The 14,069-nt window shown below is 48.2% G+C and overlaps 1 protein-coding gene across 1 annotated transcript in view; it reads left to right on the top strand.

Moving 5' to 3' along the window:
- BPIFB4 (BPI fold containing family B member 4) overlaps window positions 1–13,709 on the top strand; it is a 35,046-nt gene extending 21,337 nt beyond the window's left edge. The window contains exons 12-17 of the mRNA XM_055425476.2: window positions 647–817; window positions 2,964–3,031; window positions 5,295–5,337; window positions 7,504–7,567; window positions 9,992–10,068; window positions 13,686–13,709. Coding sequence (XP_055281451.2) covers window positions 647–817; window positions 2,964–3,031; window positions 5,295–5,337; window positions 7,504–7,567; window positions 9,992–10,068; window positions 13,686–13,709 — 447 coding nt within the window. The remainder of the gene's footprint in view (window positions 1–646; window positions 818–2,963; window positions 3,032–5,294; window positions 5,338–7,503; window positions 7,568–9,991; window positions 10,069–13,685) is intronic.
- Window positions 13,710–14,069: the final 360 nt, after the last annotated feature.

Below are 14,069 nucleotides of genomic sequence, written 5' to 3'. Positions count from 1 at the left end.
GCGGGTGGGGCAGGCTGTGCCTTGCTCTGGGAATTTCACTGTGAGGCAACCGGAATTGTAGATTTTCTCATTCCAGGTGGGGCATCCAGGGTCAGTAGGAAGGGAGAGAGGCCCTGGGCACCAGCGTCGCACAGACCTGGCCTAGAATCTCAGCTCTCCTGTTGGTCTTGGACAATTTGCTTGATGTTCCCCTTTAAGCCTCAGTTTTCTCATCTGTAACATGGAGAAGAAAAGCAACGTATGGAGTTGTGATGAGTCAATGAACTCATGAATGTCCAGCACCAAGCTCAGTGTCCCTCTCCCAACCCCACCTCCCCAGCCCCCCAGGACCGTACCTCCCTAAGGACCGGGGTTTGAGCATTTCCACAGTATCAGTGTTGGCTATTGAGTTTGAAGCTTTGCTGGCGTGATTACATTGAATTCTCACGATATCTCTTTGTGAGAAGCTTGGAGAAGACAGCCTCTGGCCAAACCCCACAGTGGATGGAGGCTTTGCATGTGGTTTGCAGGACTCAAGCAGTATTGCAGATTCTGAAGGGATCCAGTGTGGGCCCCTCTGCTGTGTGCTTAGAGGTTGGCTGATGACCCCCTGAGTCCCCCTCCACCATGGATGGCTGGGCTCACCCCACCTGGTGTCTGCCCACAGGTGTTCCAGCAGTACCCCGAGTCCCGCCCCCTCACCATCAGGATTCAGGTGCCGAACCCACCTTCGGTGACGCTGCAGAGGGACCAGGCGGTGGTGAAGGTGTTCGCCACCTCTGAGGTCATGGTCTCCCAGCCCAACGATGTTGAGACCACCATCTGCCTCATCGATGTGGTAAGTGGGGGTGGGCAGTCTCCGGGAGTCTGCAGACACCTCCCCACGGTCCCCACCATAGTGACTATGAGTTGGATTTAGGGGCCAGATGACCTGATTCAAATCCAAGCTTTGAGGGCACTTACAGCTGTGTGACCTTGGGCTTGATTGTTTTTCCCCATGGCAGTGACAGCAGGGCATTAATGAGATGCTCAGGGAAGTACCAGAAACACCGGAGGGAAGCCACAAGTGCTGGCTGGTCTTTTTCCCACAGGTTGTGTACCACACCCTATGGCAAAGCAGCCCCCGGTCATTCCTTCAGCAGTATTTATTGAGCACCTACTATGTGTTATGTTTTCTACTAGAGGCTGGAGAAAGGGGAACAAGATGGATGGTTCTGGCTTGAGGGAAAAGATACAACAATTTTCAAAATTATTTCATTGAGGAGAATCCTCTTAAAATGATGTTACTCCTTTGATCGAAATTTAAACGCAGCCCTAACTGCGTCCATAACTATCGTCCATAAAGTCCTTCCTGAGCATCCTCTGGTCACCTTTTAGCTCCTTGGAGTTCCTCCAACATGCCAGGCACAGTCCCCCCTGGAGACTTTGCACATGCGGTTGCCTCTGTCTTGAATGCTCTTCTCCCAGACATCTGTGTGGTCCACAGCCTGACTCCCATCAGGCCTCTGATCTAACATCACCTCCTCCGAGAGGTCTTCCCAGACCACCTGTCTCAAATACTCCCACCCCTCCCATCCTTCTGTCTCCCTTGCTTTACGTTGCTCATAGCCTTAATGTGATATTATTAAATGAATTCATTGGTTAGTTTATTACTTGGCAGAGACACAGACCATTTTATTCACTGTAGGATCCCCAGAGCCAGGCGCAGAATCTGGTACACAGTAGGTGTTTGGTAAACATTTGTGGAAGGAATGTGCTCAATTGTGTTGAGCGCCATTTCTCCCTCCTTGGTGAAAGTTTTGGGCTCAGACACTTAGGGTTCTGTCCTGTCTGCTGTTCTTCCCAGGCTCTCCTCCCAGGGCTGGAGACATGGTGAGCCACCCCTAGTCTGGGAGGTGGGTATTCTCAGCTGCAGCGCACATGGAGTCCACACTGGCCATTGGCAGATGAGAAGTTAAAAGGGCTGATTCTCACCCAGGAGTGGCGATGGCTGCCCCTCATCCAGTCCCCTGTTGATGTGTCCCTACTGTGTGGGAATTTTTTTCCATCATTAGCCCACACATTTGATCCAGCTCGGAACCCTGCCTGGACCCCACTGCCCCTGGATCAGCCCTGATTCCTCTCCAGCACACGTGCCCTGCCTGGTCTGGTCCCACCCCCACTCCAGCCTCCAGGAGTCCCCTCCCTCCTCACCCTCTGGTTTTCTCTGTCCCTCTGCCAGCCCCTTTCCTGCCCTAACTCTTATGCACACACCCTTCCCACTGCCTGGATCATTCTCACACCCTCTTTTCTATCTGGCCAATTCGTACGTACCCTTCAGGACTCAGCTCCAGTGCCATTTCCCCAGGACGATTTCCCACGCCTGGATAGGTCTCTGCCATATACATCCAGTGCTCCTGCTTCTTTTCCATCATCCTAATTATTGTTTTCACTAATAGCATCACCTGAAATTGTTGGGAGCTTCCCTTTTCTCACAAGACAAAATTGTTTTATTTTATTTTGGGGGGAGGGGAGGGCCAAGAAGCAAAGAGGGATCTTCTGACAACAAGGCTTCTGCTTAGAGAAGGGGATGAGTCTGGACCTTTTATGCCCTCTCTTGGGGTGGGGGCAGGGCAGTTATGACTGACAGTGATGATATCCAATCCCATCTACAACACTGTTCTGAAGCAGGTCTCCTAGGCTGCAGGCCATGCCCGCCTCCTCTGAGACAGCTCAGAGAAACTCAGTAAACATCCCCGACTCCTGTGCCAATTATTGGCTTCCTGTGACTGTTATCTTTCCGAAGAATGTTCCTCCAGCCTTTGCTGTGACTTACTTGTGAACAACAGTTAATGCAGGCAATTTATGATTCCCAACTCCTTCCCTCCAGAGATGGGGAAAATCCATTACATTGTGTGTTGTTGGGGGTCTCACAGGGAGCCCCCAGCGAGCAACGACCGCTGTACGATGGCACTGACATTCCATTCACCTTCCCTTTCCTCCAGGACACAGAACTCTTGGCCATGTTTTCCGTGGAGAATGATAAGCTTATGATCGACACCAAGCTGGACAAGTAAGAGGGTTTGCTGCTGAGGGTTCTCACTTTTCATAAAGACTTCTTTGGCATTCTTATGTCTGGTGCCAACTCACAGGGAAGGCTTAAAGGTCTCTAGACTTGGCTGCTGGGTAAATCCAAGGGACTGCACAGGGGAAAATGGGCCATAACTGCCCAAACCACTGGCATGAGCAGGGCAAGGAGGGTGGAGCTGTGAGCCTCACAGAAGGACCTGCCACCAACAACAGCATGGACAGTAACAATGCTGCTGCTGCTGGTGGTGATTAGCTGGGCTGTGCTGGCTACTTCTGCACCTAATGTCGTTCAGCCTTGCAGAAGCAAAGTTATTATTCTCCCATTTTGAAAGAGGAGAAAACTAAGGCTCAGAGAGGTGGATTTATTTACTCAAGGAAGGCCACAATATGAGAACAGAGTAGGGGGCTGTGAGCCAACCCACGTCCGTCAGACTTGGAGCTGTGTCGGATGATTACAAGCACCCACTGTGGAGCCAGCAGTATGGTTCAGATCCTCCCACGACCCCCGACTGGCTGTGTGATGTAAGGCAAGTGACTTGCCTCTCTGGAACTCAGTTTTCTCATCTGAAAATGGGCATCGTTGTCTCCACCTTATAGGACTCATAATAATAGCTGCTATTTATTGGATGCTTTATTGGATGCTTTCTATGTGCCAGGCATTGAGCTAAGCCTTCAAGGTGTCTTCATTCATTTAATTCTTGACATCAACCTATGGCTGCAAGGGTTATTATTATTATTGTCTTGAAGGGTCCCACTTCAAGACAAATGAGAGTGTATGTAATACTTGCAGCATGTGCCTAGTTCATTGTAAGGTTTTTGTCTTACAACAAATATTTATAAGCTCAACAGTGAGAGCTAGTCCTACTGTGATGCTAATTGGAGCCATTCAGGAGTATCTAAAGAGGTCTGAGACTGAGGCCTGGAAGGGGGAGCAGGGGGACACCCATAGGGAGAGCTGGGGTTCCAGTCAGTGAGAGCAGAGCCAGCAAACTTCCAGTGGCAGGAAAGAGCTTGGGTGTCCTGGATGGAGTGGTTATGGAAGAAGGAGGGACAGGAGGAGAAGTTGGGAAGGACTCCCACATTCTGAAGCAGAGTCTTCTCCCCTGCTGCTGCTAAGTCACTTCAGTTGTGTCCGACTCTGTGCGACCCCATAGATGGCAGCCAACCAGGCTCCCCCGTCCCTGGGATTCTCCAGGCAAGAACACTGGAGTGGGTTGCCATTTCCTTCTCCAATGCATGAAAGTGAAAAGTGAAAGTGAAGTCGCTCAGTCGTGTCCGACCCTTAGCGACCCCACGGACTGCAGCCTATCAGGCTCCTCCATCCATGGGATTTTCCAGGCAAGAGTACTGGAGTGGGGTGCCATTGCCTTCTCCCTTCTCCCCTGAGAAGCCTCTATTTTTCTTCATTGGTTTCTCTCCCCCCAGAGGCCAATGGCTCCTATGTCTCTTTGCCCATGAGCAGGTCTGGTCTAGCCTCTCTCAGGTGGGACTGCTGGTTTGCATGTGAGATTCAGGTGCAACAAGACTGAAGCCCTCACAATGCAGAGAAAGATCTTGAACCCAGGCTTGGGCCTCCCTGCTCAGAACAGCACAGCAGCCATGAGTGCGGCTCAGGGCATGAGTCTGGGGCTCCCTCTCCCAGCTCTGTGGTCTTGGCCAGTTTCCTGGGAGCCTTTGGTTTCTCCTTCGTGGAATTCCTGAAGGATCTTGCCAGGCAGTGAGGATGCTCATGCAGGCATAGCACTCACCAGGTACCAGGGGTGACTCGATGGGATTTACTTGAATCACCCTATTTAGTGCTTACAGACACCCACTCTGCAGAGGAGGAAACTGAAGCACGGGGAACTTAAGTACTTTGCCAAGGACACATCGCTGCGATGTCAGCCTTGTGCACATGTACATAATTAATTCTCCATAATGGAGACCAGCCCTACTCACGTTAACTCCCCCAGATCCAGAAGGGTCTCCCTGAGGATGTTGGTGGACGGTCTTCTTACACTGAAATGTGAGCCTCTTATGATTCTCAGGCGATTGCTGTTTCTTTCTTTCTTTATTTGGCTTCATTGGGTCTTTGTTGCGGTCTACTGCGAACTCTTAGTTGCAGCATACAGACTCCTAGCTGAGGCATGTGGGGTCTAGTTCCATTACCAGGGATTGAAACCGGGCCCCCTTGCATCGGGAGCTCAGAGTCTTAGCCAGGGAAGTCCCAATAGCTCCTTCTAATGAGCTGTTTTCTTCATCTGCAGGACCAGCCTCAATCTCAGAACCTCAAACGTGGGCAATTTTGATGTAAGTACCAAGCTCAGGCCCCAGAGTTAAGTCTGGGAATGGCACCCTCTGAGGTTGGCTGGGGACTAGGATGTCGGTGAATTCCAAAGCATTGATTGGCATCAATGCTGTCAGGCCTCGTTTTACAGATGGAAAAACTGAGGCCCACAAAGCAAGTGAGGGGCAGAGACCTGATTCACAGCTCTTTCTACCATGCCTGTGGTGTCCCATGGGGATCACTTGGCCCAAATCCTCCACCCCAGGGTGGGTGGCAGTGGGGGCAGCCATGGCCTTGGGACCTCTTCCTTCCTGGGTTGGGGGGACTCAGCTTTGCCACTGACTCTCATGTGACCTTGGCTCTATCTACCCACTCTGAGCCTATTTCCTCATCTGTAAGGCAAACAGGTTTGAATTGCTTTTGAAACCTCCACGTTCTGGAATTCTTCCTTTCTAAGGATCCATGAATCTGAGACACTTATATTCTAGAATTTGTTCTGTTTCATCAATTTTTTCATTCTTGTGTCCCCCACTCCACCTAAGACTTTGAAAATGCCCATTTGGCATCGCAAAGAGTTGGACACGTCTGAGTGACTGAACTGAACTGACTGATTTTATAAATTGACAATAAAATTGATGCTTGCTTTCTGGGGCAAGTTTGGGTGAGATTTCCACTTATGCAGAGACAGTCAGGGTGCTTTTCTTATCCAAACAACTCATAGGATTGGTATCATCAGCTTCATTTTATAGATGGAGAGATTGGTACCCAGATAGGGGCAGTGACGTGCTTTTCAGCTGGTTGGGGCAGAGCTCAGACTAGGACGGAAATCTCTGGACTCCAGATGGAAAAAGGCACCAATACTTAATTGGAAATTAATGAGCATTTCTGGAGCAATAGGAATTGGCATCAAGCACTACATTAACCTTTTATTTATTTATTTTTAAATCAAGCCTTTCTCCATTGATTCTCAGATCAAACTTATGATTTGGGTGCAATTATTGGCCCACTTTCCAAATAAGAGAGTCAAACACAGAGAAGTTAAGCGACCTGCCCAAAGTCACAGAGCTGGTAAGAGGCAGTGTGTTAGTCATTCAGTCGTGTCCGACTCTTTATGACCCCATGGACTGTAGCCCACCAGGCTCATCTGTCCATGGGGATTCTACAGGCAAGAATACTGGAGTGGGTAGCCATTCCCTTCTCCAGGGGATCTTCCTGACCCAGGGATTGAACCCGGGTTAGGGTTAGGCAGACTCTTTACCAACAGAGCCACCAGGTAAGAGGCAGTGCTGGGACTTGAATCCCATGCTCTGTCACCATAGTATCAGGTGGCACCATGCCATGACAGGTATTCTACACAGAAGAGCGTATGTTTGGTTTGGACAAGTACTCCCTGAGGTAATGATTGTCCACTCACATTTTCAGATGTAGAAAGCAAGGTTTAGAGAAGTGAAGAGCGGTTCTGTATAAAAAAGGGCTTCCTTGGTGACTCAGAGGTGAAGTATCTGCTTGCAGAGCAGGAAACACGGGTTCGATCCCTGGGTCAGGACGACTCCCTGGAGGAGGGCATGGCAACTCACTCCAGTATTCATGCCTGGAGAATCCTATGGACGGAGGAGCCTGGCGGGCTACAGTTCATGGGCTTGCAAAGAGTTGAACACGACTATAGCATGCACACATGCTATATGAAAAGGCTCAAGGCCAAGCATTTTACATGATCTGCTCCTAATCCTCACTGCTTCCTTGCAAGTTAGACTTGCTGGCCCATTTTACAGCTGAGGAAACTGGGGGTCAGAGAGGTGAGGGAAGCTGCCTGGAAGTCCATGGAAGCTGAGCTGGGGTGGGGACCTGAAGTTCTGGTCACAAAACGCAAGGAACTTCCAAGCCACCAAAGACCCTGTGCTCTGTGCCCCTTGGGAAAACCTGATCTCCCTCAGTCTCTGCCTCACCATGAGCCTTGGGCCAGCACTTGCCGGGCACTGGGCCTCAGCCTGCCCATCTGTACAAGGAGCAGGTGGACCAGATGTGCCTTGGCGTTGGTGGTTCTGGAATCACAGGGGCTCTGGCTGCAGCTCCCAGATTCTTTCGGAAATGCTTTTCGGCTTCCTCTCCAGCCACAGGGCAACGGGGGCGGGCCTCAAGGACCCCTTTGGACCTGAGCAAATCTCTGCCTTTTTGTTCTTCCTCTGCAGGTTGGCCTCTTGGAGGTGCTGGTCGGGAAGATTTTTGACCTGGCATTCATGCCTGCAATGAATGGTGAGAGAGGGTGCCCCGGGGTATGTGGCCTGGGGATCAGGGGGTTACTGGTTTGTTGGGCATATTTGATGTACAGCTGTTCCACCTCAATAGCATTCCTGAGACCTTCACTCTAAGCTTATTTATCTCAGCCTGTGAATGCAAATATTGCCCCAAGTTTCCATCAACTTCTTTATTTGCTGCTTTTGCTGTATTCTTTCCCTGCCCCACCTTATTTGACTGATTTCTCTGATTATCTATGTAAACTTCTGATTATATGTGAAAATTATATGTGTGTACATTTTAGAAAGTCCGGAAAGGTTAGAAAAGAAAATCTCACCTCCCAGAGGCAGTTAATCCCGATATCTGGGTATACTTCCTTCTAAACTCTTTTTTTGGTTTTTAAAAATATAGTCCAAGATGTTTCTGGATTTATTTTTTATATTTATTTTCATTGGGTTTATTTTCAGTTGTGGTAAGATATATATATTACAAAACATAAAATTTGCCTTCCTAACCATTTTTAACTTAATTCACACAGTTTTGTTCCTGACAAAACTGGCTTATCTTTTCTGGCTTATCTTTAATTGTGTATTTATTTTTACTTGCACAGGGACCACATGTGTATTTTATTAATGTAAAAAGTTCAATCAGTACAGACAGAACTAAAGTTGCTGTTACCAATATTCCCAGCCCCCTAACTCCCTAGACAGTTACATGGACAGTTAGAGGGTTTTCTTGCCCAAATTTATAAATAGATCAAACAGCTTGGTGCCTCATCTCTGTGGCTCCTTGTTGAGCCCTGGGGCCACTGGAAGTTGGGTCAGCTGCTCCATCAAGAACCACAGCCCTCAAGCTGTTACCAACCAGGGTTCTTGGCCCCCTTAATCAATAGAAATTGATCAGAGGCCAGACAAGAAATGCAAGCAAGGCTTTATTGGGGTCCCTGCTGCAGCAAGGGGGGAGCAAGAACAAGCAACAGGTTCCCTTGCTTACTGTCTCCCTGAGTGGGGCAAGCTTGCTTCTTATAGGTGGTGAGGGTAAGGGTGGTCCAGTGGTCAGGCTGGAGGGCTGACCTGGTGGTATTGTGTGTACAGGGCATGCGCAGTAACCTGCTTGTGTTCCCGACCTCCTCTTCTTTGCTCCAGGCTCTTCAAAAGTGGCAGTTAGGTTTTCAGTTTATTTGTATCTTTCGTCCAGAATTTGCCCCAACTCTTATTTTTAGTCCCATACAGTTTCTTTGTATTTTCTTGCTTGAGGAGAGGTGTGTCCAGGTGCAAGCATTTCAGCAAAGGGTCCCAGGTCCCAGCTTGTCTCATTGTTACTGGGACCCAACCTCTCTCTCCCCACTTCCGCATCTTGGAAGATGGGATGAAGAGGGGTGGCATCAATACCAGCTCAGTTCGTTTGGAGAACTCTTGATGTCAGTCAGACCTTTTTTCAGGGCCCTGTCACCAGAGGAGACCGAATCAGAACCACAGAAAAGCGCTGGTCGCCGGGCCCATGCTTGTTCCCTGGTAGGAGAGGGTGGTGTCCGGAGATGGCTGGGGCTGGGAGCCAGCAGATGGAGATGCTCACCTGGGCTTCACCACTAGGAGGTGCTGTGAACTTGACAGCAAGTCCCTCCATCTCACTACACTGCGATTTACCATTCTCAGAGAGATTTACCAACCTCTCGCTGAGAGGTAGGGTTAGATCCATGATTCCCAAAAAGGGTTCCATAGAAAATCAGTCCCACAAGATACTCTGAGGAAAGGGTTCCACGACCAAGCAAGCTTGGGAAATACTGCATAGGTTCCTCGGGGGTAGATTCACAATGTCCTTAGTCCTCTGATAAGTCCTGCTGGAGTCAGGTAGTGAGTTCAGCCTCACTCAGTCCCGCGTTCCCCACCTGCCTTCTCCCTCTCCCCTGGCTCCCTTCCTCATTTGCTCTCTTCCTTCTTTCTTTCTAGAATGTTAATCAGCAGGTCTGCTTAGGTTCTGAGTATCTAGACCGTCCATGGAGGTCACTTGTTGGGGTCCCCTGTGTTTCCTTCCGTGCCTTCATTCAGCAAACCTCTGTCTCCTCCCCTGTGCTCCACCCCAGTCTGGGTGATGCTGGGGACACAGTCCTTGCCCAAAGAAACTCACAATCTGGTGGTGGTGACAGATTCGAAGACAGGGCATTAGTATGTTGTGGTTTCCGTAATGGAGTTGTTCGGGGAGAGAGGTGGGAGCCCAGAGTTGCTCAGTCTGGTGAGTGGGAAACCTCACAGAGGTGACATCCAAACAGGATTTCGGGGAAGGCTCAGAACTCAGCAAGCAGGCAAGGCTGAGGCTGTGTGCTCACCACACAAGGACAGGCAAGGACAAAGTCCTGGAGGCATGGAAGACATGATACTGGGGGCTTCGGGAAGGTTGGTGCCTCTTGGCCTTGCTAATTGTACCTGTTCATTTTTCCCACAGCTGTGCTGGGCTCTGGTGTCCCCCTTCCCAAAATCCTCAACATCGACTTCAGCAATGCAGACATTGACATCTTGGAGGTAAGGAGAGCTAGAGCTCTGTTCTGCCTTCCTCTGCAAACCCAGGAATTGGGAGGAAGAAGGGAAGGGAAGGGCAGGACAGGACAATAGTAGCCTCTGCCTTCAAAGGATGGGGCTGAGGGAACAAGAAACACAGCTGCTAGTAGCCTTAAATGAAGCTTTCATCACTGCCCCCATCTCACAGATGGGAATACTGAGGCTCAGAGCAATAAAGGACTTGCCCAAAGTGAAAGTGTGACATAGTTCATCAGAAAATTTTTTATTGAGCACCTAATATGTGCCAGACAATGCCCAAGGGGCTGAGGAAACAGTAGTGAACAAAAACCCTGACCTTTGCAAAGCTTCAACCAATGGGTAGATGGGCCTTTGGGAAAATATTCCTGAAATAATTGCTAATTGTAATCATGGCTGGTGCCATGGAGGGGGTCTTGTTACCACTACCAAAATATGCGTATGTTCAATATCTGAAATTCAAAAAATACAAAAAAGATGAAACAAAAACATGTTTATCTTCCTAGTTATATTTGCAACCCAGAAATTATCGCTTAGAACATTTTGTTACTTTTCATTCCAATCTCTCTGGAATTTTATTTTTAAACATGGCTTGATCAGGGGTTCGGTCAATAGAGCATTGGAGTTAAAGAATAAGAGTCCTGGCGTCCACTGGCCTAGGTTTAAATCCTGACTTTGTCAGTTTCCAGCTGAGTGACCCTGGGCCTCAGTTATCTCCTCTGTACAAAAGGGCTAATCATAGTGTGTATCTACAGGGCTGCATTTAGGATAAAAGAGGTTCTGCACATAAAGTGCCTTGTACAGCTCCTGGCACAGGGTCAGCATTCTAGAAGTGTCTGTCATTATCAGCATCACTGTAATAAAGAAGGGGCAGTGTACATCCTGGTGCACAAACTGTTCTGGCTCCAGGATTTAGTTCTTTAGAACACGATCCCAGATTGACAAAGTCTTTTTCAAAAGGTGGCACCTATTTGCATAGCCACCAGCTGTGTGCCAAGAGCCCCGCTCCTCACACTCATGCCAGGCTTGGGCCTCAGCCCAGGGGATAGCCCACCTCCCTACCTTTGGGGAAGAGTCAAGAGAGGGGGCAGTGGCCTTGAATGGGCAACGTGGGTCAGATGCCGGCTCTGGGCAGTCCTTAGGGGCGCCAGTTGTGGTCCCTTCTCTTGAGCTCCTGCAGGACCTCGGCACTACTCTGAGCCTCAGTTTCCTCATCTGAAAATGGGGAATATCACCACCCACCTCACGGAGTGGACAGTGAGAGATTAAGTGAGACACAGCATTTCAGCGTTAACAGTCATCATTCACTTTTTAATCACACTTAGGAAATGTGAACAGGATTGGCAGAAATTTATTACCCCCTCATCACCACTGTCATCATTTCCACCATTTACTGAGCATGCGCGGTGCTCCCTGCACTGTTTTATATGCATTTGCGCCTTACCAGGGCTCTGGTCAATGTTTGCCTCACATTGTAGGTGAAGGACCTGAGTACCAGAGAGGGCAGGCCACCTGCCCAAGGTCACTCAGCTAGCGAAGGCAGGATTTGCACTGGAGTAACAGAGACAGCTCAGACCAGTGGTTCTCAGCCAAGGTTGTATTGCAACCCACCTCCCCAGCCTGAAGGGAATTTTGAAATGAGTAGGGATGAATTTTTCTTTCCTGAATAATCACGCTTGAGCATTTTATATCAAAATATTGGGTTGGCCAAAAAGTTCATTTGGGTTTTTCCATAACGTCTTATGGAATAACCCAAACTAATGTTTTGGCTGACCCAATACATATTATTTTGTTATAAATTACTTATCTTTTATTTCTTCTGTATATTCCAGTAAAAGAATTATACTGGCTTTTAAAACATATGTATCAGTAGATTATGTAATCTATGAGATTAATTTCAGAATAAAGGAAGAAGACCTATAATAAAATGAAAAATGGGTGTTGGGTCTGAAAGGTGAAAAATCACTGGTTTAAAGAAAGATTCAGAAAAAAAGAGAAAGACTCAGAGGCTCTTGGAGGCTCTCTGTGTTGTTCAGTGGCTCAGTGGTGTCCGACTCTTTTCGACCCCATGGACTGCAGCACACCAGGCCTCCCTGTCCTTCACCATCTCTCAGAGCTTGCTCCAACTCATGTCCATTGAGTTGGTGATGCCATCCAGCCATCTCATCCTCTGTCATTCCCTTCTCCTCCTGCCTTCAATCTTTCCCAGAATCAGGGTCTTTTCTCATGAGTCAGCTCTTTGTATCAGCTGTCCAAAATATTGGAACTTCAGCTTCAGCATCAATCCTTCCAATGAATATTCAGGATTGATTTCCTTTAGGATTGACTAGTTTGATCTTGCAGTCCAAGGGACTCTCAAGAGTCTTATAGGCCCTCTGTAAATGGTAGCTATTCTTCTTCTTATTATTACTACTACTATATGGGTCTAGCCGTTTATTTTAACTTTTTATTTTAAAATAATTTTAGACTTATAAAAAAGTTGCAAAAATAGTACAGAGAGAGTTCCAGAACACTCTTCACCAACTTCCTCTAGTGTCAGCATCTGCTGTAATCCAGGTGCAATGATCACAGTCAGGAAATTAACATTAACACAAATCCACAGGCCTCACCTACCAACTTCCCCACTAACATCTTTTGTCTGGTTCAGGATCCAGGCTTTCACTTTACAGTTGGTTGTCACACCTCCTTAGTGCCCTTCAATCTGTGAAAGTTCCTCAATTTTCCTTGTGTTTTGCGACCTTGACATTTCTGATGAGTTGGGCTGGATTTGTGGGATGTCTCTCAATTTGGATTTGATTGATAGTTTCTCATAATTAGATGAGGTTATGTATTTTTGGCAAGAATGCTGCCAAACAATGCTGTGCCCTTGTCAGGGTACCATGTCAGGGCACATGACGTCAGCATCTCCTTCCCGGAAATGTTCAGCTTTGATCTTGTGGTTAAGGTGGATCCTGCCAGGTTTCTCCACGAAGTTACTATGTTCTCCCTTTATAACTAATCAATACTTCATGGGGCTTAAACTTCAACACTATGCAAATATTCTGTTTCTCACCACACTTTTCCCATTAATTTTGTCATTCATTAATGATTTTTGCCTTCAGAAGTTATTACTGTGCTGTTTGCCTGAATGGATTTTTTTAATCTCTGCAATTCCTTTCACACTTACTAGTTGGAGTTCTGCTGTAAAGAAAAGTTATCCCTTCTCCTTCATTTATTTACTCAATTACTTATAATAGTATGGACACATGGGTATTCATTTGTGCTATGAATTAAATCTGTTGCTTTTATTATTGTTGTAGATCTTTTTAATTATGAAAACTGGAGTTTGGAAGAGTTTGGAGAGGGGCTCAGGCCTGCTTCTCTTTATTTGGAAAAGAAGGAAATGAGGGGTAGGGGGGGAAATGTCTTGCCCAAGATCCCCTGCTCACAGCAAGCTAATGACACAGTCAGGGTATTCTCAGGCCCCTTTGATCCCAGCTGTCTCCACTGTTCAGAGTTACTGCCGAGAAGTGCGACTGGCCCAACCCCAAGGCCGGCGGCTGTCTGCTGAGCTGCAGCCAGAAGCCACCCCACTCACTAACCAGCTCTCTGTTCTGCCCTCCAAGGACCTTCTGGTGCTGAGCACCTGAATGACAGAGGCAGAGATGCTGCCACAGCCTGGGGAGAAGCCGGAACCAGTCCTGGAAAGGCTTGGCTTGACACGGTCCCCAGCTCAAGTCTCTTCAGCTCCTCAGCAGGTCCCTCTCCACCCCTCCAACCCTCTTCTCACCTGCTGCTGCCCTGAGAAAGGGTCCAGCCACTGCCTTCATTGATGAACAATCTCATCCATGGTCAGCCCCCGGCAGGGGCATAGAGTTCTCCTAGAAGACCGAGGCCTCTCAGACTTCATGCCAGACTCCAAGCTGAGAACTGTATGCTTTCAATAAAAGATTCCTCTTTCCCTGCAGTTGGGGCGAGTCTCCCCAAAGGACCCTCCCTCAGGGTCTGGG

Source organism: Moschus berezovskii, chromosome 15, assembly GCF_049115385.1.
Source record: "Moschus berezovskii isolate FMDL1 chromosome 15, NW_MosBer_1.0, whole genome shotgun sequence".
In the NCBI taxonomy this organism is placed as follows: Eukaryota; Metazoa; Chordata; class Mammalia; order Artiodactyla; family Moschidae; genus Moschus; species Moschus berezovskii.
Note: the sequence above shows the minus strand (reverse complement) of the source record. Positions and strands in the feature narration are given on the sequence as shown.